At 35.0% G+C, this 27,891-nt stretch overlaps 1 protein-coding gene and 1 long non-coding RNA gene across 8 annotated transcripts in view; one reads left to right on the top strand and one right to left on the bottom strand.

The window, feature by feature from the left end:
* CSMD2 (CUB and Sushi multiple domains 2) overlaps positions 1-27,891 on the top strand; it is a 1,065,508-nt gene that overhangs the window by 905,367 nt on the left and 132,250 nt on the right. For all 7 annotated transcript variants that reach the window (XM_056795117.1, XM_056795119.1, XM_056795118.1 and 4 more), the window contains one exon: positions 7,662-7,778. In XM_056795117.1, coding sequence (XP_056651095.1) covers positions 7,662-7,778 — 117 coding nt within the window. The remainder of the gene's footprint in view (positions 1-7,661; positions 7,779-27,891) is intronic.
* Positions 67-26,462, bottom strand: LOC130453851 (uncharacterized). Its single transcript, XR_008911467.1, has 4 exons — positions 26,316-26,462; positions 5,929-6,085; positions 5,118-5,234; positions 67-266 (listed from the first exon to the last, which is right to left on the bottom strand). It is a non-coding gene; the product is annotated as an uncharacterized LOC130453851 (long non-coding RNA).

Raw genomic sequence — 27,891 nt, 5'->3', positions numbered from 1 at the left:
TATAAGAAAAATTAGAAGCTAATGATAATAAACAATACTATGGATTACAAAACATACCATAAAACTTTTTTGCTGAGCCCTTTTGAGGGCTGCTTTCCTCCTTTGGTATCCACCTGCCACCCAGCACTCACCTGTGGCTCCAAGAAGCCACACCATGGTAAACTGTCTCAGCAGAGGAACTATTCGCCATATTGAGAGTAATTTATGGACCTCACACTGGTTGGTGAGTTAGGAAGGTGTATTCTCCAGGCATGTGAAGATTTTCCCTGGCAGAAGGAGAAAATGAAAATCATTTGTTCCAGTGTTCATAAAGGCATTATAAGCAAGCACTGTGTTTAGAGCTTGGTTCTAAATCAAGGTCACTCACTGCATCCTGAACCATCATCATGTATCTTGACTTTTGTCTTGCAACTAGACTTTGATACTTCTGAAAGAGAAAGTGAGGCTGACAACTTTGTGCAACATTGCCTCACTAAATTTGGTTTCTATGCAAGTCAAAAGATATCACCTATAATGTCATTTTGGTCATTTTTGAGTAAGAAAGACAGAAACCTACCAGCATCAGTTTGGTTGAAAGCATGTCCAAATCCTCTTATATAGAAAGTTACTTTATCTGTCTATTAATTTGGCATTCTATACTAAATCACATTCAAAACACCTATATACTAATTGGAGGGTTTAGTATATATCAGTGCCATGTAGTATAATTAATGTTTTAATTCTTGAGTGGTTTCTAAACATATCACCTTAATACAGAATATCAAGTGTATTTATTTTCCATTGTCTGATCTACCTATTTAGGATTAAACCTTCAAAATTATTCCAATAGGAGAACATCTCACTTTAAATGAGACTATATTAAAATTAATATCATTCAGAATTTCAGTTTTCCCAGGGACCATTAGCTGCCAGCACCTCAAATTATAGAACCCATTGCTTTCAGTTAACTTCATTCCAAAAATTTATAGTGACAGTCTTACATTCTCCTCCTTAAAAATTTTAGCATTTACAAAAATCTTCAAAACATAATTTGGAAATTTACAGCAAAGTTATATTTCAGGTTTAAATTTATTCTCTAATTTATGATGCCATAAATGTCTACATATCAGGGAAAAATATTTCCCTTCTTATTTTATCTCTGTAACCCCAACCTGGCTTATGCTGAAATAACAGAACGGATATATTTTACAGGGTTTTTTTCTTCAAACCTTATCTCCCAGTGAAAGTCTAAAGTGGAAGTAAGTTTCTGATTACTTGGATGGAGGGTTTAGTATCAGATTGCAGAAAGCTGGGAGCAGTATTTAAAGCAGGAAACTTCGTTAGTTTTCCCTCAACAGTCTAAACTCTCTTTCGGAATTTTTTTTAACACTGAAATTTTTATAGCTGGCTGTTTTTGTTTTTGTTTTTTCCCTTAGAACTCTTCTAAGACAGCAGAAACTACAGACGATACTAGACATAACACAAAACAAAGATTTTCTTGAGAATATCATAGGGAGGGTAGAGAGGGAGAAAAAATGGATTTCCCTAATGTTGGAGTATGAGCATTCAGCCCTCAACTAGAGAGTAATTTACTTGACCGAAACATGTGAGAACTTCTTTCATTAATCTGAGGTCATCCTAAATGAATCCGTATATGTTTGATATTAGTCAACTGATTCATCATGATTTCTTAATCAATTAAACTGAGAAAGGATCCCCTTCTAGAAGATCACATGACTGAACTGACAGCCCTTACTTAAGGCTTATGCCTTAAGCTTATACTTAAGCTGATGCCAGTATATAGTCACAGACTATTTTCTATTAGTCGTAGGAAAGTAAGAGAAGTACAAGGAAGAGAAAGAAAAAAAAAGAGAGAAAGATAGAAAAAAAGAGAGAAAGATATCAATGGAGGACTAGCTGAATTAACAGATGGCAGATCTGTCCCTCCTAGAGCTCCTGATGGATTAATCCAAGAGGAGTATTCATTTGCCTACAAGGGTGACTAGGTTAGTTCTAACCTTCCTTGAGGAATTACGTCAGTCAAGAGGGTCCATGGCCCTCTTCTAAGATAGCAGATACCTGAAGTCCCTAGTCCTGACACCTAGTCTGAGGGTAGGGGGTGTTCAGGGAAGACTAGTACCTCCATTGCAAATGCTTACTGAGCACTTTTTGGGACTGCTTTTTTCCTTTGGTATCCATCTGCCACGCCTCTCTCAGTTGTGTTTCCTAGAATCTGTAGTACATATCGCAATCACACTCCAATAAACTGATATAGCAGGCAAGCTAAATCAGGTTGGAAATAACCAACAGGTCACAAACCCAATGATGATTTAAGGGGGTGTTTACCCCAGGTATATGAAGACTTCCCCAGAGGAAGGAGCAGATGAGAACAATTTGTTTCAGGTGCCATGAAGGTGGTAGAAGCATGCACTACAGAACACTTAGAGCTTGGTTATTCATCAAATAAGCCCAGTTTATCCAATGTATCCCATGCCCCCATTAGTCATCTTGACTTTTATTTTGCTACTGGACTTTAAAGACTCTGGAAGAGAGAGTGAGGTTGATGACTTTGTACAACAGCCACACTTAAATCTATTTTATATACAAGTCAAAAGATAGCATCCATACCATTTTACATTTTACTATTTCATCATTTTACTTGTACCTCAAAGTTCTCTGTCAAGTGACAAAAGATCAGATGACATCACAATCTTGTACAACACAGGTGGCCCCAGAATATGGGATCATCTCACTGGATGTAAGCAGTAATGGGATTTGGCAGTTCCCTGGGTATCTGAGCAATTTTTTTAAGGACCATGCTTCTTACCTCCTGGTATGTGGAAGGGCTAAAAAAAGGTGCCCTAAAATTGTTTATTTTGCCTAACCCTGGCCTGCTAATAACCAGAGATCTTAACTTCTGGTCAAAACAAGGAATCATACAAAAACTTTTGCAAAGGTGATTCCATTCACCATTGGCACATGGAATAATGTGCACACTTTTAGACAACATAAAATCCAGAAGACCTGAATAACAAACTGTACTTATTGTGGGAGAACTTTATCCCATTCAAATATAGACCTGAGTGAAACAAGGCTGGCAAATTAGCCACCTTACCAAAGTGAGACTTGGCTAAGCACTTTTCTAGAGTGGTTACTTGTGATGAGGAAAAGGAGTGAACACCAGACATGATAGCATGATTGCCACTTGCAGGAAAACACCATACTATCAATATCAGTGCATATGCTCCCACCATGACAAAGCCTGATGAGGTTAAAAAAAATTTATGAAGATCTGGAATACCTCATCAAAAGTGTGGATTATATATATACTTGTCCAAAAGAGGACAAGTTTATAATTCTGGATGACTTTAATACCAGAGTAAGCACAAAGTATCAGATATGGCAGGGAGTCATTGGAAGGAATTGAGTCAAAAATAGCAAAAGTAATGATCAATTACTACTGAAGACTTGTGTTTTTTATGACCTTTTCATAACCAACACTGACTTCCATTTACCTAAATGCAATAATACTTCATGGATGAACCCTCAAAGCTAACATTGACATTTAATAGACTGTAATTGTAAAGAGACAAAAGTGAAGAGTGATGAAGAGAATGTGTGATACTGATTACAGATTTAATCTATTATCTAAACATTCTCATTCAACCAAAGCAGTGGTTCCAGGGTAAGAAGACTACCAGAACACTTACTGTCAAAAGATTAGAGCTGTTTGTTACTAACTTGGAGAAAAAGCTGAGCCAACACATGACTGGCAACAGTGGGACAGAAGAGGAGTGGGTAGCTTTCTAAGATTTGATATAACACTGCATTTGCTCAGTTGGAATAGAACACTCAAAAACATCAAGATTGATTTAATGAAAATGATGGGGAAATTCAGAAGCTATTAAATGAAAAAAAAAAAACTCCACTGGACTAACCAGCAGGATAGTACATCCATCTCTAAGAAGGTAAAGTTTAACTCCATCAAAAATAAAATGCAAATGAAGTTTAGACAGATGCAGGATTCTTGACTCAGTAAAAGGCAGATGAAATTCATTTTTTATGTTGATGGCAACAACACAAAACACTACTATAATGCCCTGAAGACTATTTATGGGCCACAGACCAATGGTGCATCTTAGCTACTCAGTGCTGATGGAGCCATTTTGATTATTGCTAAGAACATAATACTGTAAAGATGTGCTGAAAACTTCTCAACAAACCATCATCAATTTGATGTTAAAGAATCATTCTACTGCAAATATGAATAACATAGAAATAGGTTTTGAACAATGATACATGTATAACCCAATGGAACTGCTTGTTGGCTTTGGGAATGGGGAGGAGAGAGTGGGGCAGGGGAAGATCATGAATCATGTAACCATGGAAAAATATTCTAAATAAAAATTTTTTAAACCTGTCATCAACCAGTGTTGAAGCCATTGATTACACATCTCAAGTTGAAACTGGTCCTTCACTAGTTGAACTCCCAACTGAAGAAGAGGTTTTGAATGCCATTAGATAGTGCGTGGCAATGTGCCTGGTGCTGATTCCATTTCAGCAAAGATTTACAACTGCTCATTAAAAAAAAAAAAAAACTGACTGAAATCTTCCACATTGTATGGCGAGAGGAGGTTATCTCTCAGGAGATCAAGAATTCCTATATTGTTCATCTCTCTAAAGGAAAAGGAAGTATGTTGTCCTATAATGATCACATGGAGGTCTCTCTTAGTGATGACAAGATTCTTGCCAGCATCCTACTTAATAGACTGATCCTTCACCTGGAAGATAGTCATCTACTATAGAGTCAGTATGACTTCAGAAAGGACTAAGGGATAGACAATATAGTCTTTGCTGCCTGACAACTCTTTGCCACTTATGCTAATTTTGGCCTGAAAATACCAAGAAAACAGACGCTCTCCACCAGTCAGCACCACATTATCCATATGTGGAAATATCAATTACAGCAAATGGGGAAATTTTGAATGCTTTTATAGGTTCACTTATTTTGGCATTTATACTTTCCAGGATATACACATAGATAATGAGGTTAATGTACACATCACCAAAGCTACCTCAGTGTTTATTTGGGGACTCCAAAGAAAAGTGTCAGAAAGAAGATGTATCAAGCTACCTACCAAACTGAAGCTGACTTCATTGTTGTATGCCTCTGAAATCTGGAGAGTATACCAGTGCTGTGCCAGGAAACTGAATCATATCCATTTGAATTGTCTTGGGAAGATTCTGAAGATCACCTAACAAGATAAGCTTATATTATACTGATCAGTCCCAGTTGGACACCCTGTACATTGAGCCCAAAATAGTGATATAGTTTTGGTCCTTTGAGTATAAAAGACAACAACCAACCAACTAGTCTAAGTACAGGAGCTACTTGATTGTGTTCAACCTGAGTCATGGAGGCAAACACTCAGTTTTCTTTGTGCAGAATGATCCTATGAGTTGAAAAGACAAATGTTGACTACCAGAGTCCTCATGTCTGATCCTACCCAGTTTTTAAGAGAATAAAATCCCAAAATGAAATTTAGGGGAAAAAATTCTTAAGGCATCTAGCAGAAGTGAGAGCCAAAAAGGGGTGGCCCACTGCCCCCTAGTGTCTTTAAGTTGTACTTTATGTAGGATTCAAATGAAAGAACAAGGACATGGTAGTTGATGGCCCAGCACAGAGGTAATTTCCAGATAAGACATTTGGGATGCTTGAGATGCATGGTGGGAGAATATTTAATACTAAATTTTGCATCTGACTGGATTTCTAGTCAATGTAATATAGGTCCTAAGTTAAATATTAAATAAATCTGGTCTCTAAGCAACAGGTCTGGTTTCTCAGACATACAAAGTTCAAACAATGAAGTAAAAATTTCCCATAGTGTATACCTTAAAGAGATAAAAGAAAAAGGAAAAGTAACTCAGGTACAAAGAGATTTAAATTACCTCATTTTGTGGTGGTAAAGAATTGGAAACTGAAGGGATGCTCATCAGGTAGAGATGGCTAAACAAATTGTGGTATACGATTGTGATGGAATTCTGTTGTGTTATAAGACATGATGAGAGGATGGTTTCAGAAAAATCCTGGGAAAATTTACATGAGCTGATAAAAAGTGAAGAAAGCATAATGAGAAAACATTATACACATATATAGGTATTTATCTACCTACCTATCTGTATGTTCCCATAATAATTAGTCTTTACTTTAATTTGCTTTAAGATTTGAAAAATGATGTACATGTTATTTCATGTGTTTGGTCCTCATAACAATTGTGTAAGGTAGGTGCTCTTGCTATCCCCATTTTACAAATGAGGAAACTGAGACTTTAGAGATTAAGTTTTTCACCTATGGTCACACAACTAAGGAAGTATGTAAGGGCTGATTTGAACTCAGGTCTTCTTAACTCCAAATTCATGGAGATAGATCATGTATTAAAACTTGGGTGTGTTGGTGAAGAGAACATGCCTTTAACATTGATTAAGTAATAGACCTTTCAAAGTATAAATATAATAGAGTGAGAATTTCGGAAATAATTGTTTGACCATATTTCACTTTTTCTCAACATCTGAAGTATCTTAAGTTTTTAGCTCATTATGATCCTAGTCATAATTAGAGATATATACTATAGATAATCAAGAAATTGTTACTAAGAACCTTGCTAAGTACTTAATTTTATATATTTTCCAATAAAAATATTATTTTCTCTTCCTCTCATCTCCTCTTGCACATTGTAAAAGAAATCCAAAACCCTTGTAATAAATATGCGGCATCAAGCAAAACAAATTTCTTAATTGATCATCATCTATCTTCTGGAATCATGGTTGATCACCACATTGAGCAATATTAAATTTTTCAAAGTTTTCTTTACACTGTTGTCATTACTGAATAAATTGCTTCTGCGATATGAACAGAATAGAAAGTTTATTCACTAACAATAATAGAACAGAATGAATGGACCTGCTCATGGCTCCACCAACCAGCCATGACTATGCCTTTTTTCTTTAAGCCCTATTAACATTCATATTTTTCCTTTCTTATAAACTTTGATAATCTGAGTGTGAGATGTAGTCTCAGAGTTATTTTAATTTGCATTTCTCTAATTATTGGTGATTTGGAGCATTTTTCATAGAACTATTGTTTATTTTAATTTCTTTCTTTAAAAAAAATTGCCTTTTCATATACCTTGACCCACGTGCATCATTTTAATATATAATTACAGGATTTGACTTAAGAGAACAAAGGCTGAAATGGAAATATTAATGTAAACATGTTTTCATATATATGACATAGGTTTTACATCAAGGTCATTTCATAGCTAAATATGTTTTTATGAGTGTTAGGAGATGATGTTAGCTGCAATACTTGAGCAATGGAATCAGAGGCAGTATGGCAGTATTGATGGGAATTCCATGTTCAAAACTGAGGAAGGAGTCAGGGTTTTTACTGGTTCTTTTTAAATTAATCTGAGGTTTCTTGAAGGATGTGGAATTTTAAATGTAAGAGACAGGAGAGCTGCTTTAATATCAGAGTGCTGCATGGGTAATCCTACTGGCCCCCTACATTGTTATTTATACTTTCTTCTTTAGCAGAGTTATTCAGTGCTTGTCTATATTAAAATAACCTACTTACAATTAGATAGTTTTACCAGTTCCCACTAACACTTTTCTTTTTTTCACAGCTCAATGTGGGGGAACAGTTGAAGAGATGGAAGGTGTCATCTTGAGCCCTGGATTTCCAGGAAATTACCCCAGCAACATGGATTGCTCCTGGAGGATAACACTACCTGTGGGCTTTGGTAAGTCTTATGGCCAAGGAATCTATGCATTCTTATGCTCAGAGCCCCAAAAAGGGTACTAAGAAACCTGCATATGTCATGCTGTCAATTTGGGCAAGTCTCATAAGCATGTTTGCTTATATGTTAAGTGACAAAATAAGCTTTATTCCAACCTCCTTATGAAAAAATTGTTGTCAGGATAAATTAAAGAATGGTGAGGAATGTGTTTTTAAAGAGCCAAAATGCTATAAGAAATCCAAGGAGTGGTGATAGTTGTGATGATTGAGAAATGTCCTAAAATCAAGAGACTTGGAATCTAAAATAATGCAAGATATGTTTAAAATACGATTTATCCATTTGAGATGGACTGAGCCTCAATTTGTGATGGTATAATATTTGGTATTGTCTTATATGGAAAGTTCTAGTGCTTGGGCACTGTGTAGAACCAGTATCATTCACCAAGACAGGATCATAGTTTCTAACTAGATATATGCCTTTGGCCAACAGAAGAAAAATAGACAATTAATTTACAACTTTTGCTGAAGCAGAGGAATGGCTCCCTTTGGTGGCTAAAACTTATTTTAAAAGATACTAGGAGAAGAAGTAAAGCAAAGAGAAGAGTTTTGGCTCCTAAAATGAATTTAATAAATGTTTTTAAGGAACTATTGAAGATCATGCATCTTTCTACAAGGGGAATTAAAATAGTTTAGAGAAGACTTAGCCGCAGCTCTTATAGAATTCATAGCTTAGTAATGGGTTCCAGATGTTGCATGTTAGTATCTCTGTGAATAGGATAATTCCTTCTAGTCTAGGACCTTCAGTAAATTCAATCAATATTCCCAGGCAGAAAAATTGTGCTGAACATTGTGGGTTTAGAAACATAGGAAGAAGATTCTCCTTGGAGAGAGCAATATCAATTCATCAACAAGTATTAAACACTTACTAAGTAAAGGGAAAAACAGTCCCTTTTTTCAAGGAACTTGCATTCTAATGTGGGAAACAATATGCCTGATATCATATGAAACAGAAAATAAGAGGGGATATGTGATAAATGCACAGATAATATTTGCTATAGGAAGTCAGAGGAGAGAGAAGCCCTGTGAGCTAGTATAGACTTCATGTGAGCTCAATTAGAGTGGAAGGGAGTGAGTAAAACATTTAAGGTTGGAGAATGGTATGAACAGAGATATAGAGACAGGAATAAGCAGGTGTGTTTTTGAGGAAACCAATTTGATTGTTTCCATTAATAATGCATGGGATCTTGAACAGTGTATAAAATCAAATTAAACCATAGATTCTAAACCCCTAAAGGTTTACTTGTCACTTCCTTCACACTGTTGGCAGAGACTGAGTGGCTTGTAATCATTTCAAACCTCACCCTCAGAAGACAGGAGATGTGGGAAAATGGAAAATGAGAAAAAGCCTCAACTCCTTTCATGGTCCTAGGAAATAGATGCAAGATATAGTTATCAAGTTATATTTTACTCTTAGCTTTTCACCTTGCTGGAGTAACTTTATAGCAAAGGTTGTCCCAAAGTTGCTTTGGTTGGTTTCAAAAGTCCATATATATTATATACACATATATTCATATTCAACACTGTGATATTAAACTTACCTAATTATGCTACTCTCATGCTAATACAGAAATGAGTTTCCATTCCATATATATCTATATCTATATCTATATATATATATATATCAGGGAATAAGGTGGAGTAATTTGGGTGTTTGGGTAAAATGGAGGGGGAACCCCTAGGTACAGAATTTTGCATAGTTCTCTACCAGTTGGATAACTGATACAGCCCCCACCCTGATATCAAAATAGAGAGAGCTAGGTTTAGAATGTCTTGGATGTGATATAAATGAATCAGATCGTTTGGATAATCTCTTGGTTCCTCATTTTAAAGTTTCCAGAGAGTTCCTAATGTAATCACATATTCTTTGGCCCTCCTTCTTGCTCAGGATCTGGGTCGTACTGAAAATATTTAAATATATTATAAATTGTGAGATCAAATAAGTACTTCATTGAAAAGTGTAAACTTTTATTTTAATGCTTCTGATATAGGAATGATTTTTTAGGAAACTAAAATCCAAAAACCTTGTAAAAGTTCAAATGGGAACGATTTCAACTTCTTTTACTTCCCTTTCCCCCCTTCCAATTTAGAAGGTAATGCTACCCAAGGAAACTCAGAAATCCTCTGTGCAGCTTATACCTTCTGTGACTATTAACACTAACCTTTGAACCCCTAAACAATAATAATTGCTGACATAGATAAAACATTAAGAGGTTCACAAAACACTTTATGTGAATTTCTGTCATTTGATTTTCACCAAAGCCCTATGAGATATAAATACATATGTGTTATTATTCTTGTTTTACAAATGAAGAAACTTATGGACACATACCATGTCAGTGTTAGAGGTTGGATTGGAATATAGTTATCTCCTTCTCTAGACCCAGCACTATTTTCACTCTACTATTATGTCTCTTTCAGAATGATAGGGATATAGCCTTCTCCCTGCCACTCAGAACCCAGTTCATTCATAGTGTTTAACTCTGTTATTTTGGTTTAATTGTTTCAGTTGTATCTAACTTTTTCTGATTCCATTTGGGGTTTTCTTGGCAAAGGTACTGGAATGGTTTGTTATTTCCTTCTCCAGCTCATTTTACATATGAGGAAACTGAGGCAAATAGGATTAAGTGACTTGCCTAGAGTCACACAGCCAATTTAGTGTCTGAAACCAGATTTGAACTCAGAGATAAGTTTTCCTGATTCTAGGCTTGCATTTTGTCCACTATACTACTTGGCTGCTCCACCCTTCCCCCCTACACTTATTCTGAAACTACCCAACAGAATGAAAAAGAGTTTTCAAAAGGGTTTTTATTAGCAATTCAGAGAAAAAGCCTCAGACATGAAATTTTGAATAAAAAATATCGCATTTGTAGAGCCAGGATCCTTATCCTTCAGTTCTCTTAGTCTGAACTTACAAACCAGCACCATGTTTTGGCTTCCTGTACTAAAAGAGCTTGCCACCACATAGTGGTGACATCTTGCCTCTATAATAGAGGCCTTCATGCAGCCACCCTACTAATTAGTCCCCACACATTTCTACATTTCCTAAAGCCTCATGTTGCTACTGGTTTCTCTCATCAAATTACATGGTTAGAATTTCTATCAGCCATGATAGTATTCCACTAATAAGACCCCACCTGAGACAACCAGACTGCCTTAAGTCTTCCCACTTCTTCAGAGTGACTGATAGCATAATCCTTCCCTCACAAAGAATATTACAGATTTTCATTACAATTTTTCTCAAATGAGTTTCTCCCTTTCCATTCCTACTTCCACCACGCTGGTTCAGGCCTTCATCATGTGTCATTCAAATTATTGCAATAATCTCCTAATTGGTCTTCCTGAATCAAATTTCTACCTTATACAATTCAACCTTTATTTTATATAGCTGCCAAAATTATTTTAATAATTTACAGATTTTGACCCTTTTGCAATAAGATTAAACATAAATCACTTGGCCTAGCATTAAGGCCTTCCACCTGACCACCAGCCTAGTTTTGTGTGTGTGTGTGTGTGTGTGTGTGTGTGTGTGTGTGTGTGTGTATTTGTTTGCTTTTTAATTCTCCCATCATTTTCCTTTAATGCACTCTGTGTTCCAGCCAAAGCAGATAATGGTTCCTCATTGTCACCCTCTTCTCTCCTGCGTCTACATTCAGACAAGCCATCCCCTTTGCCTGGAATACACTGTCTCCTTGCATCTATCTGTTGAAGTTCTTTTTCTTTAAAGCCTAATTTATGGGATCCCCCAAAATATATGAAATGTATCTCTGCCTCCTAAAAATGTTCATAACGCATTGCTTACACCTATCCTTTGCTCTTATATCTCTGTACTGTGAATACTTTTGTATTCATTTTCCCTCCTGTCTGTTGCCCCTATATTTTAAGAATCTCAAGAACACAGCTAGTGTTAGAGCTATTGTATTTCAGACACAAAGTAAAGAATTATGTACATAGTAGATGTCTAAATAAGTTTTATTGATATTACAGGAATAGGAGTGTAGTCAAACCCATATATAACACTCACTAATAATAAAATAAATTTCTTTCAAATCCTACAGTACTTAACAGTAATAAAAACCAAGCAAACCATTGCAACCAAGTTAAGGAATTTTTATTTGAAGCTGTAATTGTAATAAAATAGAGTAAAACTTCCACATTTAAAATAATCCATATAATATGAGAAAACTAAGGCTCTCAAAGCAATGTTTCAATGATTTGCTATGTGATCATTTAAATTTAAGGTCTCTTGGATTTAAATTTAGAATTTAAATTCAGGTCTCTTGATTTCAAGTCCAGTATTCTGACCCTTTCTTCATTATATTGTCCAATTTGACTTTATCCATATAGATTTCTTTCAGTAGTATGCAGCATTTTATATAGGACTTTACTCTGAAGGGTCATGCAATAAAAAGAAATGACAAATATATTACCGCAAACTTAAATTAAAGAGACAGGGGAAGATGTATATTAAATTTTTAAAAAGTGTACAAAATAATTCCAATAAGGACAACCAAAAAATCCTATTATTCTGGAAGAACTAGCAGACCCAGATCTTTCAGTTAATCCTGTAAAGAGTTGTGTTTGGGGATGCTTGTACTTGGTTGAGTATATGTATAGATATGTCAGCTTATTGGAACATAAAGAGAAGTTCATTTCCTCAAGTCCTATGTGAGAAGCAAATGTGGTGACAGAAACTTCAGTCATAGAGGGTTTCACTGAGGGTGCTTGTGGGCTATTCTTTTAATATTTTATTTGAAGAGTTTTATTTGTTTAGATAAGGCAGGATGGCAGTTGAACAGCTCACTGCAGCCATTTCAACCACTAGATGGTGCTCAGACTTCTTTCACCAGGTCAATGGCATTTAGCTTATTTTAGGAACATTGAATAAGAACTATCTGGTTCTTTCAATGAGGGGAGATACTTTATTAAATCAAGAGGGATTCAACAAACATTTACTCTGTTGTATATCGTAAAGGATACATAGATAATTAGGGGATGGCATCTTACCCTCAACATGTACACAAATCATAACATTAGATAAAATGTAGCAGGTGCATTAATAAAACCAGTTAAGGCTCATTGAGAGTTGTGAGGAGGGAGAAATCATCCTCTGCTTTTGAGGTCAGGGAAAGATTCCCGGAGGAGTTGACCTGGGAGCTATATCTCAAAGATTAGGTAACAGTTTAACAGGCAAAGAGAGGCAAGGAGAGCAGTCTAAGGAATTAAATACATAAGGGAAGAGTTATAGGATTTGTTTAGTGAACTTGTCCTTTGACTAGTGCAGCTGACCTAGAGAGTAGGGTATGTAAAATGTAATAATGATATATAAAGGTAGGTAGGCACTGACTTTAGAGAAACTCAAAAACCATTCTGAGGAGTCTGAACTTTGTTTGGACCCCAGTGACTCATGACTATGATCATGTTGTCTAAGACTCAAGAGAATTTTGGAATTCTATCACCTTCTCTTAAACAAGTAAACATGTCAGTAACAGAGCTTAATTTGTGTGTCCGTGTAGCATTAAGGCAAATAGAAATGACAATGACAGAATAATATGAAAAAATGGCTCAAATAGGAACACTTGAATCTCTAATGCACTCTACAGTATGTTGTCTAATTTTCATCAAAGTACATGACTACAATAAAATGTACAATTTCATCTTCTGTGTGTCTGATCTTTATGAGTACCCTTGTACTCTGTCACTCTTTGCTTCTGTTCTTCCCAGGCTTGCCCTTAAGGAAATATTTTAGGTGTGCCACTCTGGGAATTGTTCTTGCAGCAACAGTATCAGTTTTTGCAATCAGGCTGCCCTCATCTAATGTGGGAGATGAAAAGCAGTTTATTCCTGGCTGACCTTTTAAGTCCCTGACACAGGTAAATACTTTCTGCTCTGTAAATAGGGCTGCCCACATACATGCTTGGGAGGAAAGAAGCATAAGTCAAAGAATTAGAAAATTAGAGTTAGCAGAGGGCTAAGAGAGGTAATGTGGAATAATAGAAAGAACCCTGGGACATATTGCCAACATCTGCAGTCTTCTATAAACTGGAGAGTGGCTGCCCAACTCCCCACAACTGTTCTACCAACATCTTAAAGTTTGCATCAGACCAAGCAATGATCAAGAAATAGATGAATGAAATATCTTTGACACAAATGACATTTCTACCCCAGAATTTCAAGAAACTGAACCAGAAGCTTACAGATAATAGGAAAGGGATCCCTTAAATAGTGAGAATGATAGGACAGAGACTGGATGCAAGTAGTCTACGGGACTTTGTGTCTAGAGGAAGCAAAAGTAACAACCTTCCCGAGAAATTCCCAAGGTGAGCATCTTAAAAGCCCTGGGGAACAGCAGCAGGCTGTAATGACCATGGTACTGACCAGTGCTCACATCAGGACAGGGACAGCCCAAGACCAGGGCCTCTGAGGTCTCTAACGCTCTAGCTTGAGATACTATAGGGGTCTATGAATACATAGCACTATGTATTTCACTGATCCAGAGGGTCTAAGACTGAGAGGTGGAAGTCATTACAAGAACTCCAGATATCCTGTGCAAAACAAAGCAAGGCCAACCACCTCGTCTAAAAGTATGTTGGAAATAAGAGTGTGGTCTTTGCTCAAAGTCTTAATTTAGGAACCAAAGTTGGAATGATGAGAAAATTATCATACGCCCATGCCAAATTAAAAATTATTATGGGTCTAATTCCATAACCATTGCAAATGGAAACTCAAAGAAATAATGGATTTCTTATAAGAACTACCTGAAGAAGGAAGAAAGAAAGAAAGAAAGAAAGAAAGAAAGAAAGAAAGAAAGAAAGAAAGAAAGAAAGAAAGAAAGAAAGAAAGAAAGAAAGAAAGAAAGAAAGAAAGAAAGAAAGAAAGAAAGAAAGAAAGAAAGAAAGAAAGAAAGAAAGGAAGGAAGGAAGGAAGGAAGGAAGGAAGAAAGAAAGAGCAAAGAAGCAAGCAAGCAAGCAAGGAAGGAAGGAAGGAAGGAAGGAAGGGAAAAATGAAATAAAAATTTTGAGAAAAGAACTTAGAAGAGAATAAGTAGCTTAGAAAAATAATGTTATAAAACTATGCAAGAAATATATTCTCTGTAAACTAGACCAAACAAATCTGTGACTATGAGATAGCAATACATATGAATATGTGCACATGTATATATGTATGTTATAAAAAAATCAAGAGACGAAAAGAAGAAAAGGAAATTTAAGATATCTCATGCCAAAAAGTGTCCTGGAAAGCAAGAAAGCAGGAGAGTCATTTAAAAATCACTGGAACATTTTTTTAATTGAGATTTAAAAACTCCATCACTATATTTGAGGAAATCTTGAATGAAAATTTCAAAGATCAATGAGAACCAGAAAGCAAAAAGAGAATCCACAAATTGCCTCCTTTGAAAGGAATCCTTAATGGAAAAAGCCCAGGAATATTACAGCAAAAATCTAGAACTCCTACTTTAAAGAAAAAATGTTGCAAGCATTCAGAAAGAATTAGTTCAGGTTGTAAGGAACTCCTGTCAGAATCATACAATACAAGAAAACTTCTACTAAAGCACAAGAAAATATTTGAATACACTATTCAAAAAGACAAAAGATACAAGCTTACAATCAAGAATAACTTATCCTGTAAAGCTGAGTATAATTTTCTGAGGAAAAATGGATCTTTAACAAAATAGAAGACTTTTAAGCATTTCTGATGAGAAAAATAGAATTAAGCATAGGAACTTTGAAATATAAGCATGAATCCAGAAAAACCTAGAAAAAGAAATTTAAGTAGTTAGAAAGAGCAATATGATGATGAAATGCTAACATTCTAATAAGGCATTATAAGGAATTTATTAAATGTTCACTCTGTCTCCTTAGGAGTAGAGTTTCTAGGTTAGAAAAAGTTAAATAATATCACTGGGTCTCTTTAAAAACAGAAGTCTTCTCAATAGCCCTCTATCACTTTAAGAGGCCTATCATAAAATGCGAGAAGTAAGTTGGCTCTGGGCTCAATCTTTTCTGGCAGTCTCAGAGAACAGGAGTGGCTATTTGGGCTCTCTGTCAAAAGGTCTCTCTGACAGTGGCTGGTGGTAGTTGGAGTTGAGAAGAACAGATTAAAGGAGGTTGAAGAAGGAAAGACTTACTATTTCTAGTTAAGAGTCCATTTACTGAGGGGTTTTCCTTCTCAATACTCTGGGGGAGATAGGTCTAACTGAAACCTATTCTCCACAGCATTTTGAGGGGAGCTGAGGATCTGTTGGTGTCTGTGTATGACAGGGTGCATTCAACTGAAAGTTGATAGAAGAATTTAAGGAGTTCATTATAAATTTATATTGGTTTAGTTAGATGAAGAACTATTTAAGATAGTGAGAATAGTTTAAGGAGGCCTGCTTGCAGGCAAGAAGAAGCTACAAAGAAAGCAGTTTTTGTTTTTTGGGGGGAGGGTTAATTAGAGATTTTAGTATTAGGTTAGAAGATGGCCTATCCTGTTCCTAACTCCTGGTTTCTATCCTGTAATTTCCTCTTCCCATAGAAAAAAAGAAATAAGGGTTCTATTAAACTGCTTCTGGCCTTCCATCCACCACCTACAAATAGTTTAACCCCTGACAGCTTTAGCTGATCAATAACAGATTTTCATTACCAACCATCTATCAATACCTATTATCAATATATTATTAGCTTAATTATAGTTATAACAAAAGGAAGAAGAAACAAGTGTTCTTCAGGACTATAATATTTTCAAAGGATTTTGAGGGAAGTAAATAAGAAAAAAAAAGAAGCTTGGGGGTTACGAATTTGGTTCTATTCTGAGGGCTTAAAGAGGAGAAAAAGAAGGACATAAAAGGGAGAAGAGTTTAGACCTTGATATTTCTCATAATTGAGAAACATGAGAAATAGAAAGGAGGAAAATAATGGAGGGAACACTATCATATGAATCTTACTTTTTATCTGAAATGGACAAAGGAAGAATGAACATATAAACATTCAAAGATCTTGGTGTATAAATTAACTCAGCAGAGAAATATACAGTAATGGGGATGAAGTTAAGAGAGTAAGTAAGTAAGGTAGGGAGTAATCACAAGGAAAACAAGCTTCTGGAAACTAAAGGGGAAATTAAGGGGATGGAGGGGTATTAGAATATATATATATATATATGTATATATATATATATATATATGCTTTAGATTGTCTTTTAGAAAATTGAGGAATGATTGACCCAAATGAGAGACATGAATGGAATGGAATACTGTTACACTGCAAGAAATTATGAAAGAGATAATTTCAGAGAATCCTGGGCAGGATGGATTGAAAGAAAGTGAAAAGAGCAGAACCAGGAAAGCAATTTGTAAATGGAAAATGATATCACAAAGAAAAACAGCTTTGAGGAACTTTTGAGAAGATTTTGAAGAACTCTGATGAAAGCAGTGATTAACCTTGTGTCCAGAGTACTTTAGATTAAGTATGTTATGCGCCTCCCAATAGTAGTGATAGACACGAGGTACATGGTTCCTATATAGTTGTTTTTCTTGATTATTGGTGTTTTTTATCTTTGAGTTAATTGTGAGGAAATGAAGGAATCAAGGGAAGGATTGGCAATTGATTCCTTCTCATTTCCCACAAAAGACCATAGAAATATATATATATATTTTTTTAATGCACAGAAGAGAACCAAAGGGAGTTCAGAAGGAAGTAAAGATAAGGCTTGCAGACAATTTTGAAAGTAATGTAAAGTGGAGAGAGAGAGAAAGAGACATACAGAGAGAGGGGCATATTTCTATATGTAATATAATATACTAATATAATTTTCATGAAATAGAGATCTATGATTTCACATATAATCCTCATTTTGTGTTCTGCTTTTTATATGAAAATATTATTTAGGGGTATTTAAATTTAGAACAAACAAAATTTTTTTAAAGTAGAGAACTGTATTGAGAGTCAAGAGGCTTGGATTCTAGTTTGAAGAACTTTTGACAAATTGCTTTCTTCTCAATTATAATAAAAGAGTTAAATTAGTTCTCTCATGTTCCTTAGAGCTCTCGCATTCTATATATTTTTACATCATATTCAGAAGTAACAGCTGACTCATATAACAGTTTTACTTCACATAGCATTTTATAAACATCATCCCATTTGAGCCTCATGGCAACATGGTAAAGCAGGTGGTACAGGCATTGTTATCACTTTTAAGAGATGGAGAAACCTAGGATTAGGGAAATTTAAGTACTTTTCTATAGTTCTGTATGTAATGAGTATCAGAAGCAGGATCTGAACACAGATTTTCTTGATTTAAAGTCTAGAACACTATCCATTCTATCACACTTCCCCACATCATACTTGTTTTTAAACATCTGAAAGCTTACCAGTGATCTCTCAGTTGCTTAATCCTGAAGCTATTTCTCAGTGTTCATTCTTGTTAATCGTTCTGAAATCCCTACCTGTTGACTGTTCCTTACTCTTGGATACTTACTCTTTCATCTAACACAACAGTCCTGGTTCTGCTTCTGTCTTTTTTGCTGGTCTTCCTCAGTCCTCTTTGTGGAGTCATCATGATCCCCTTCCTTTTAAGTAAGTTTCCCCTAAGGCTTTATCCTGGTCCCTTTTCTCACTCTACATTTTTTGCTGGAAATCTTATCTCTTCCTATGGAGACAATCTTCATCTCTACACAAATGATTCTCAGGTCTGTATATCCAACCATAGTCTCTAGTCTGAACTCTAGTCCTGTGTCTGCAATAGAGTTGTTGGGTATTTCCATTTCCATTTAAGACCTCAAAATCAATCTGGGTAACATGGAGATAATCTTGAGAGAGTGTACATAATACAAATAGTGCTTGTCTTTGAATTAGGAGAACCCTAGATGTTTTCTGTGGAACCTTGTTGGATGTATGAGTATAGGTGTCATTTAACTTCCCAAATCTTCAGTGTCTTCTGTAAAAGTAGAATAATAATACCTGAAGAACCTATTTCACAGACTTTTTTTAAAACCCTTCCCTTCTGTCTTGGAATCAATATTGTGTATTGGTTCCAAGGCAGAAGAGTGGTAAGGGCTAGGCAATGGGAGTTAAGTGACTTGCCCAGGGTCACAGAGCTGGGAAGTGTCTGAGGCCAGATTTGAACCTAAGACCTCCTGTCTCTAGGCCTGGTACTCTATGCACTGAACCACCCAGCTGCCCCCTCACAGACTTGTTTTAAAGCTCAAATAGAAAAATGCATATAAAGAATCTTTCAAACTATAAACTACCTTATAGGTATCAGTTACTATTATTTCTTATGTAGGTCAGCAATTTCATTAATACAGATGATCCTTCAAATGATACAGATCATACTCCATCCATGTTGGCCTATCCTGTGCTATTCTTATCCATACCCTCCAATAAGTTTGCCACAAAGGATCTGCCTAACGTGCTATTACACCTTTTCCATGTGATTGACTTATGTTTAACTTGCTTTCTAGTAAAACCTTCATATTCTTTTCATGTATTGCTATCTAGCCAAATATTCCATAGCCTATACCAGCATTGGCAAACCTTTTAGAGATTATGTTTCCAAACTGCACCTTCAAGCCACCTGTGAACCCCCATATTACCTCAGAGATTGGAGGAAGGTAGTACTTACACTGGTCTGCTGGGAAGAGGGGCGGGGCATGCAAAAAACATCCTCAGACAGGGTGGAGAGGAGGAATGGAGTAGCCCCCTCCATGCCACCAGGGCCTGTATACCATGTCTTCACCAACATGGGTCTATACTAGATTAACTTTTATTTTATTAGATTAAATTCTAATAATGCTAAAAGATAAGATTAGATTATAATATCTTGAAAGCATTTTTCATCTTGATTCTGCCATCCAGCATATTAGCTAATCCTTTCAGCTTTAGGTATTAGTAATTTTGATAAGTTTTATGATAAATTTAATAATAAATAGTAAATTTGATAATAAAATAATTTGGGGCAGCTAGGCAGATAGGTGTGGGTCTGGAGTCAAGAAAACTAATCTTCATGAGTTCATATTTATTCTCAGACACTAATTATGTGGCCCCGGGCAAGTTACTTAACCCCATTTTCCTCAGTTTCCTTTATTATAAATGAACTGAAGAAAGAAATTGCAAACCATTCCAGAATCTTTGCCAAGAAAACCCCAAATGGGTCACAAAGAGTTGGACATGACTGAAATGACTAAACAATACAAATTTTGATATATTATCTATATTTTAATTGAAGTGACCAACAAAAGTAATCAAATAAAATAAAGACAAAATCAGATCCTTTGGGCACTTTACTCCTTCTAGGCTAGCATTAATCAAACAATTGTTCTGGTCAGTTGACAAGTTCCAAATATACCTATGTCAACTTTTTCCCAATTGACAAATTTTTCACATTATTCAAAAATGCAGCATGAGAGGATCTGTCAGTGCCTGACTAAGTCAATCAAAAAAATCAATGAACAAACAAATGTTAAGTACCTTCTATATGCTATGCATTATGCTAATAGGAATAAAACACCAAAAATGAAACCATGATTGCTAACACAGTTTATATTTTATTTATATTGTTAAAATTCATATCTATTATTTGTATAACATTAATCTTATCTACCAGTCTAGTTATTTCATCCAAAAAATAATAGAGAAATTAAAGTTAGTCTGGCTTTCTCCTTCCTAAAGGCTCATATAAAGCATCCCTTTAATAATTCCCTTTAGAATTCTGCCTGGATTTGGCATCAAACTCCCTGCCCTATAGTTTAAAGGATCCACTTTCCTCTTTTTGAAAATTTAGATGTTTGTCTACCCTCATTCTTCTAGTTCTGACTATAGCTAACTTTCCATTGACTTCTTATTCCTTGGGTCAAAAATTGATTCTTGGCTCTTCCCAGTGCAATTTTCAAATTCAACCTGTCCCTTAACTATGATCATCAGTTAATAGCTATAGTTAATATTGAAAGATGTATCAGTAACAGGAAATGAACCATAAATATAAAGCAGCATTATACTCACTGTTTTCTGACTTCAGACTTCTCCCTCTCCCATTGCCTTAAATGAACCTTCAGTTAAATCATGTTATCAGTATCCCTTAGTATCTAAGGAGTCTAATGCCCCTTGTATCCAGCAGACTTGACACTCTAGTTATGGAAAGTTTTAGCAAACTTCATTCTTTTAAAGCCTTACAAAATTTTTTTCTATGTCTTAACCGATGCATCATCTGAAGAAGATATTAGTACATATTTCTTCAGAGAACACAATTAAAATGATCAACTCTTCCTTTGATACACATATGTATCTGTCTGAAAATAGAATAAAATCCATTCAGACTTGTATATTCATAGATCCTTTCATGTTCAGACACAAAGGAGAGAACAGTACACATAGGTCTATAAGCAGACATACACATTGCCATGTATGCATATATATGTGAAACACATAGATGAGAATACAGAAACACATTTATACAGGCCTGCACCCATAGAGATGTATGTTCATACCTTAGTCCTTCAATTGAATCCATGTCTTCAATACTATTGGTATTTCCATTACTGATACAAATCACAGCCCTACTGTGACTTAGATGGTCTTGGAAAGTTGTTATAATTGAAGAGATCATCATCCTGTGCTTTTCCTTTTGATGAATCTGACTTCTATAGTCTAGCCCTTAGATAACCCTTGGCCCATGTTTGAAGACTTCGCAGTTTTATGAGCTTTTAGAGGTCCACTGGCATTCCCCTTAAGCATCCAGGGTCACCTTAATGAACTATCAGACTAGTACTGCAGTGAAGGTATAGATGCTCAGGGGTAAAAACTATCAGTGTATACCAATGTACACACAGTAGTATACGTACACATGGCTACAAATACATAGATACGTATGATTCTCCTTACAGAGAGCTAAGAATATATAAACACAATGTATCTCTACATTGCCATATCTCTATATATTTATCTTTCTGTCTATACACATGAACTGTGGTGTGTCTGTATATACAGAGGATAGAAAACATATGCCTGGAGAGAACAACACATGAACATAGGACCATATCCATACACTCAGATATATCATTATATTCATGTGGAAAACCAGATGTCTATATATTCATATTCTGAGGAAAGTATAGTGTGATTATTAACTTTAATAGCTATGGATAAGCAAGTAAGTTGTCCAAGTCACAATCAAGTAATAGTGATGATTGTATTCATTGTTTTTCCATTCCTTCCTCATATGGAGAATAGGGCTAAATAATATCTTTTAGCTGATCTCTTCCAGGAGACTTAGTGTTAATTGTCAGGAAATCAACAAACAAATTATTTGTAATGTCTTTTAAGAAATCAAATTCAGTTTTCTTATATGCATTGAAAATATTTAGTCAGAAGAGTGACCTTATAGTGACATTTAGCTGGATGGACTGAAATCCCTTTTATCATCAATATAGGGATTGGACTGAGAGCTCAATGAATTAACAGTATGATATGGCAGTCTGAAGAGCTAATATGACCTTAGACTACATTAAAAGAGATAGATTCCAGGAGTAAAGATGATGGAACCATACATTTAGATCTGGAAGGAACCTTAGATACCATCTAGTTCAACCCTTCCATTTTACAGATATAGTAACTAAATCTCAGAAAGGTGAGTAACTTTCTCAAGATCATACAGGTATAAATAATATCACAGAATAGAGATTCAAGCCCAGGTCCTCTGAGTATAAATATTTTCTTCTATACACTTGAAGGAAGCTAATGGCTCTCTTATAATTGTCCATATCTGAAATAGAATCAATTCTGGGCACTACAAATTAAGTAAATCATTTATCATATGGATGGAGAATATCCAAAGGAGTACAGTCAGTCAAGATATAAAAAGCCTTGATTCCATATCATAGAAGAGATTCAGTTGAAGTATCTTTGGAACTGATTTAACTTCTCTAGGCTTTGCCTCATTTGTAAAATGAGGATGTTGAAATCCATGACTTTGAAGATCCTTTCTAACTTTAAATGTAGGATCCCATGAACTGGAAATATTTAGCCTAGAAAGGAGAAAGTTCGGGGAGGTATTACAATTGTCTTGAAGTTTTGAAAGACTTTCATGAGAAATTGGAATTAATTTAATGTTTTCTTTAGCCTCTGAAATTCAAGGTAGTAACAAAGGGTGAAAGTGGCAGAGGCAAATTTAAGTCTGATGTCAGGAAAGAGATCCTAAGATATAATTTGGGAATGCTTTTCTTTTTTCTTTCCAGGCTATCATAAAGGATACTCTTTATGCATATGTAGATTATATTCATAAAGGTTTTGAAGAGCTGAGAAGAGACAGATAAGATATTTTCTTAGATCATTTTAAAGGCGATTATAAAGTCTATGATTTTTTCCCAAATGTTTAGAATACTGATTTAAGATCTCTTGCCTAGCTCTGAATAAATTTTTTTCCTCCACCTCCTATTTTTCAGTGTTTATGTGGTATTACTGCACATAATTTCACTATACTCCTCTCTAACATTTTATGTTAGTATGAATTCTAAACAGTATTGCCCTTTGTTACTGTGTTGATCACATAGGAGTTTGTTGGCCACAGCTACTAGAAAGCTTTAACTAAGTATAATGACTGTCCTTGTTAGGGAACAAAGTAAGAGTTGTTTTAAATATGCATAGAATGAGAATTTGATATTGTGGGAGTTGAGCTAAGCAACTGATTTTAGACTTTTTTTAAGTGATGTACAGAAAGAAGCAAAAGTAGGTAACATTGAACACAAGAAGTAAGTCATGCTAAATCTCAGAATGAACTGAAGCTATTTACAAAACCTGACATCTAAAAAGGAGTCTTTTGTTTTTTGTTTTTAGCTATAAAGTGGCAGGCTCATTGGGTTAACACTGATGATCATAGACAATAGATAGAAGACAGAATTACTCAGTTATTATAGATAAGATTAGAAATATATTGTCTAATAGGATTTTGGGACCCTAGACCTAAGATAATAATTATCAAGAAGAAATAAGATGGTGTGTAATTACCCTTGAACAAAATTCAAGTCACCTGTATCCTTCATGAATGACATTCTTTGTAAATGAGAGTTAGATTATGCATCCTCTTTGCCAGAAGCATCAGATATGTGGCCCCCCAAGTCATATGTGACCTGTAACATCCCTGAATGCAACCCAAACTAGATTAAACATGTAATGGGAAATATTTAGCAAAAAAATACAATTAAGCATAGATAATATTACACTTTAAAACTTTCAACTTGCAACCACACAAATCCTGACATATGGTTTAGTAGCCCTAAATGCTATTTTAGCTTGACACCACTGCTGTAAGCCCCCTTCTTGCTGTAAATCTATAATATTATTAAAGAACTGTTAGATGTGATTGATGGGCCCATTGCTGAAAATCTTGAAGGGTCATGTGATGAATGGAAGAGCTTTCACAAGATTGGAGAAAAGCAACTGCTGTCTTGATTTTCAAAAAAACGAAGAGGATATGATGTTTGCTTTATTATCACTGGGAAGATATAGAAAGTATCATTAAGATGGTTAACAAATATCTAAAAAAAGCAAGCAGTGATCCTAAATAGTCAGCATTGATTCATAAAAAACAAGCCATGTCCAAAGTACCTCATTTCCTTTTTAAACAAAGTTGTTAAAGTGGTAGATCAGCAGGATGCTGTAGATAAATTTACTTAGATTGAGGCAAAGCATAAGGTTAAGTATCTCATACTATGCATAAGGAAAAGATGGAGAGATGTGGGTTTGGGGAATAGGACTATTAGTTAGATTTGTAACTGGTTGGAAGTCTGGAATCAAAAGCTATGGTAGTTAATTGTTCAATGTCACCTTGGCAGGATGTCTCCAGTGGAGTGCTGCCAGGGCCTGAGCTTGGCCTTGCACTGTTTAGCATTTTTATGTGTGTCTTAGAAAAAGATAAGCTCATCAAGTTTGCCCTTGACACAAGCTAACAAACTGTGTGACAGAGTCAGTATCCAAAAGATCCTGACATGCTAGAATATTAGACTGAATCTAATAAGGTGATATCCAGTAGGGAAAATTTTAAAGCTTTATACTTGAGTTAAAAAAAAATCAGCTTCACAAGTACAACAGGAAGGGGCCCTAGTTGGATAACGCTTTGACTGAAAATGTTTTATTATGAACTACAAGTCAATATGGGTCATTGATTTAGTGTCAGTAAAACAAAACGAAACAAAAAACCTAATGTAATCTTGGACCATATGTATATTTTAAATCTGAACTTTACATTTGGAATTTAAAGTATAATAAAAATATATAATATAGAAAATTACAAATCTGTTTTAATGACAGCTACCTTTTAAAAATTACAAATTCTATATGTTACTTTCTTTTTTCTTTTTATATTTTTTTGGATTTAATAAAAACCAGAAAAAATATTTACATATAAAAAGTAGAAAAAGGAATTTTTATATGAAAGTGTAAAACTATTATACATATATTTTTTAAAGTACATAATAAGGAGGCAGATAGGTGATTCAGTAGATTAAAAAAGAGTTAAAATTTGTTCTTAGACATTTCCTACTTGTGTGACCATGCGCAAGTCATTTATCCTCCATTGGCTAGCCCTTACTGCTATTTTGCCTTTAAACAAATACTTAATACCCATTCAAAGACAAAAGTAAAAGGTTGGAAAAAAAGTATATAACAATTTTAACATGTACTTTCAAAGGTGTCCTGCCTATTTTTTTTTTAATTTCCTTCAGTTCTATTTTCTTAATGTTTAAAAATGCATCAGTGATTCTCTTTTCTTTTCTTTTCTTTTCTTTTCTTTTCTTTTCTTTTCTTTTCTTTTCTTTTCTTTTCTTTTCTTTTCTTTTCTGTAACCCTATTGCTAATATTCCTGACTTACCTGAGTCCTGCCTCCCAGTGAAAATGAAAAACAAAATTTTTATAACAAATAAGTATAGTAACCAAAACAAAATCTACTCTGCCTAAAACTGTGTGCTTCATTCTTCACCCTGAATCCATGACCTCTCAATTTGGATATGGATAACATGGTTCCTCATACATCTTTTAGAGTCATGTCTGGTTGGTCATTGTACTGATCAGAGTCCTTAAGCCTTTCAAAGTATTTTTTCTTTACAAAATTATTATTGTTGTATAAATTATTATCCTTGTTCTGCTCACTTTGTTCGGCACCAATTCATACAAACCTTCTCTGGTTTCTCTGTAAGGAGTAGAAATGTGAGGAGTTATAAAAGTTTGGACTGATTATTTAAAAACAGGGTCACCAGGAATTTAATTAATTCCAAAGAGATTTATTTAACAATTTATTTATAAAATATAGAAAGAGTGAAAATAAGAAAAATCAGAGGGAGAATATGGTAAGATATCTAGGCTATACCCTAAGTATTTTGCTCTGGCCCTGGTTCAACCCAGGCAGGGCTAGTTAGTCCTTAGCCTGAGGGGCGGGCCTCAAGGTGATTCAGGGAGCCTCTCTCAAGAGGGTAGTCCCTTCAGAAAATCCAGGAAAGGAGTCAGCCTTTTTCACTCACCATGTGTCAGTTCAAAGTAATGCAGTCTGATATCTCAAGCCGGAGATCCTCCAAAGTCAAGTTGAAGACCAAAAAGAGAAAAGCATCCTCACAGGAAGAGCTTGGCATTTTAGAAGACCATTTCTTTTAGTCACTTCCTGTGACTTCCTCCACTTTGACGTGTACCAATTACAGCTAAAGCTTTGCTTAGGACTACCCAGGGGGCAGTCAGTCAATTCTGATTCGTCACCCAATATTGCACATCAGGGTCACAGACCTCCCCTACACTTTTGGTGATTAAATCTAAAAATGGGCAGGGGAGAGTTAATTTAATCTTTACACTCTGAAATTTTCCCTATTGTAATTTCTCATATATTTATATATCATAGTTTTTTTTTTCTAGTCATTTTCCCAATTGATGGAAACTCACTTTATTTCCAGTTCTTTGCCACAACAGAAATAACTGTTTTAATATTTCTGTACATATATGTCATTTTCTTATTGGAATATAGGCTTAATAGTAGTATTGTTACTTTGGGGGCATAGTTTGGGTTATTTCCAGAATGGTTGGACTATTTTACACTTCCACTAACAGGGCGTCAGTATACTTATCTTCCTGAAACCCCTTTAACATTTGTCATTTTTTTTATTAAAAGAAAATCTATACCAATATAAGGGAGTCTGAGGTAGAAACTCAGAATTATCTTAATATGCATTTGTCTAATTTTTAGTGATTAGGAGATTTTCTTCATATGGCCCTTGATAGTTTGGATTTCTTTGTTTAAAAACTGCCTGTCCAAATTATTTGATCATTTAATAAGAGGCAACTAGGTAATATGATAGATAGGCTCTAGAGATAGGAAGGTTTTAGGTCAGATCCAACCTCAGGCACTTAATATCTCTGTGATCCTGGGGGCAAGTCACTTAAAATCTTTTTGCCTCAATTCCCTTAACTGTGAAATGAGGGTGATAATAACACCTATCTCCTAGGGTTTTTGTGAGGATCTAATGATACATTTGTAAAGTACTTAGCCTAGTGTCTCCCACACACAAAAGAACTTAATATTTCCTTCCTTCCCTATCTATTAGGAAATGACTTCCATTTCATTGTCTTTAAATATGTCTTTATGTACCCTAATTATGACACTTTTATCAGAGAAACTTGATGCAAGTTTTTTCCCAGTTAATTTTTTCCTTCTAGTTTTAACTTCATCATTTTTGTGCAAAAGTTTTTCAATTGTATATAACCAAAATTGGCCATTTTATCTTCTGTCATCCTTTCTATCCCCTTATCTGGTCACAAAGTTTCAAAAGATATTTTTTCCCTGCTACCCCTAATTAGCTAATGGTGTTCCTTTATAGGTCTTTTCCCAAACTTTTCCATTTAGGCTTTATTAAATACATAAGGAAGAAAATAATACTTTTGCACTATCACATCTAGAGTATTTTCAGTTTGGTTGACTACTATTTAGTTAGGACATTGATTTGCTGTATTATTTACCCAGGAATGCAACCAGTATAATAAGTGTAAAGAAGACTGAGAAGGAATAAGGAAAAGGAAAAAGGCATGATGGTTATTTTTAAGTATTTGAAGAGC

The sequence above is a fragment of the Monodelphis domestica genome, chromosome 4, assembly GCF_027887165.1.
Source record: "Monodelphis domestica isolate mMonDom1 chromosome 4, mMonDom1.pri, whole genome shotgun sequence".
Lineage (NCBI taxonomy): Eukaryota > Metazoa > Chordata > Mammalia > Didelphimorphia > Didelphidae > Monodelphis > Monodelphis domestica.
This window is presented reverse-complemented; position numbering and strand designations above follow the sequence as displayed.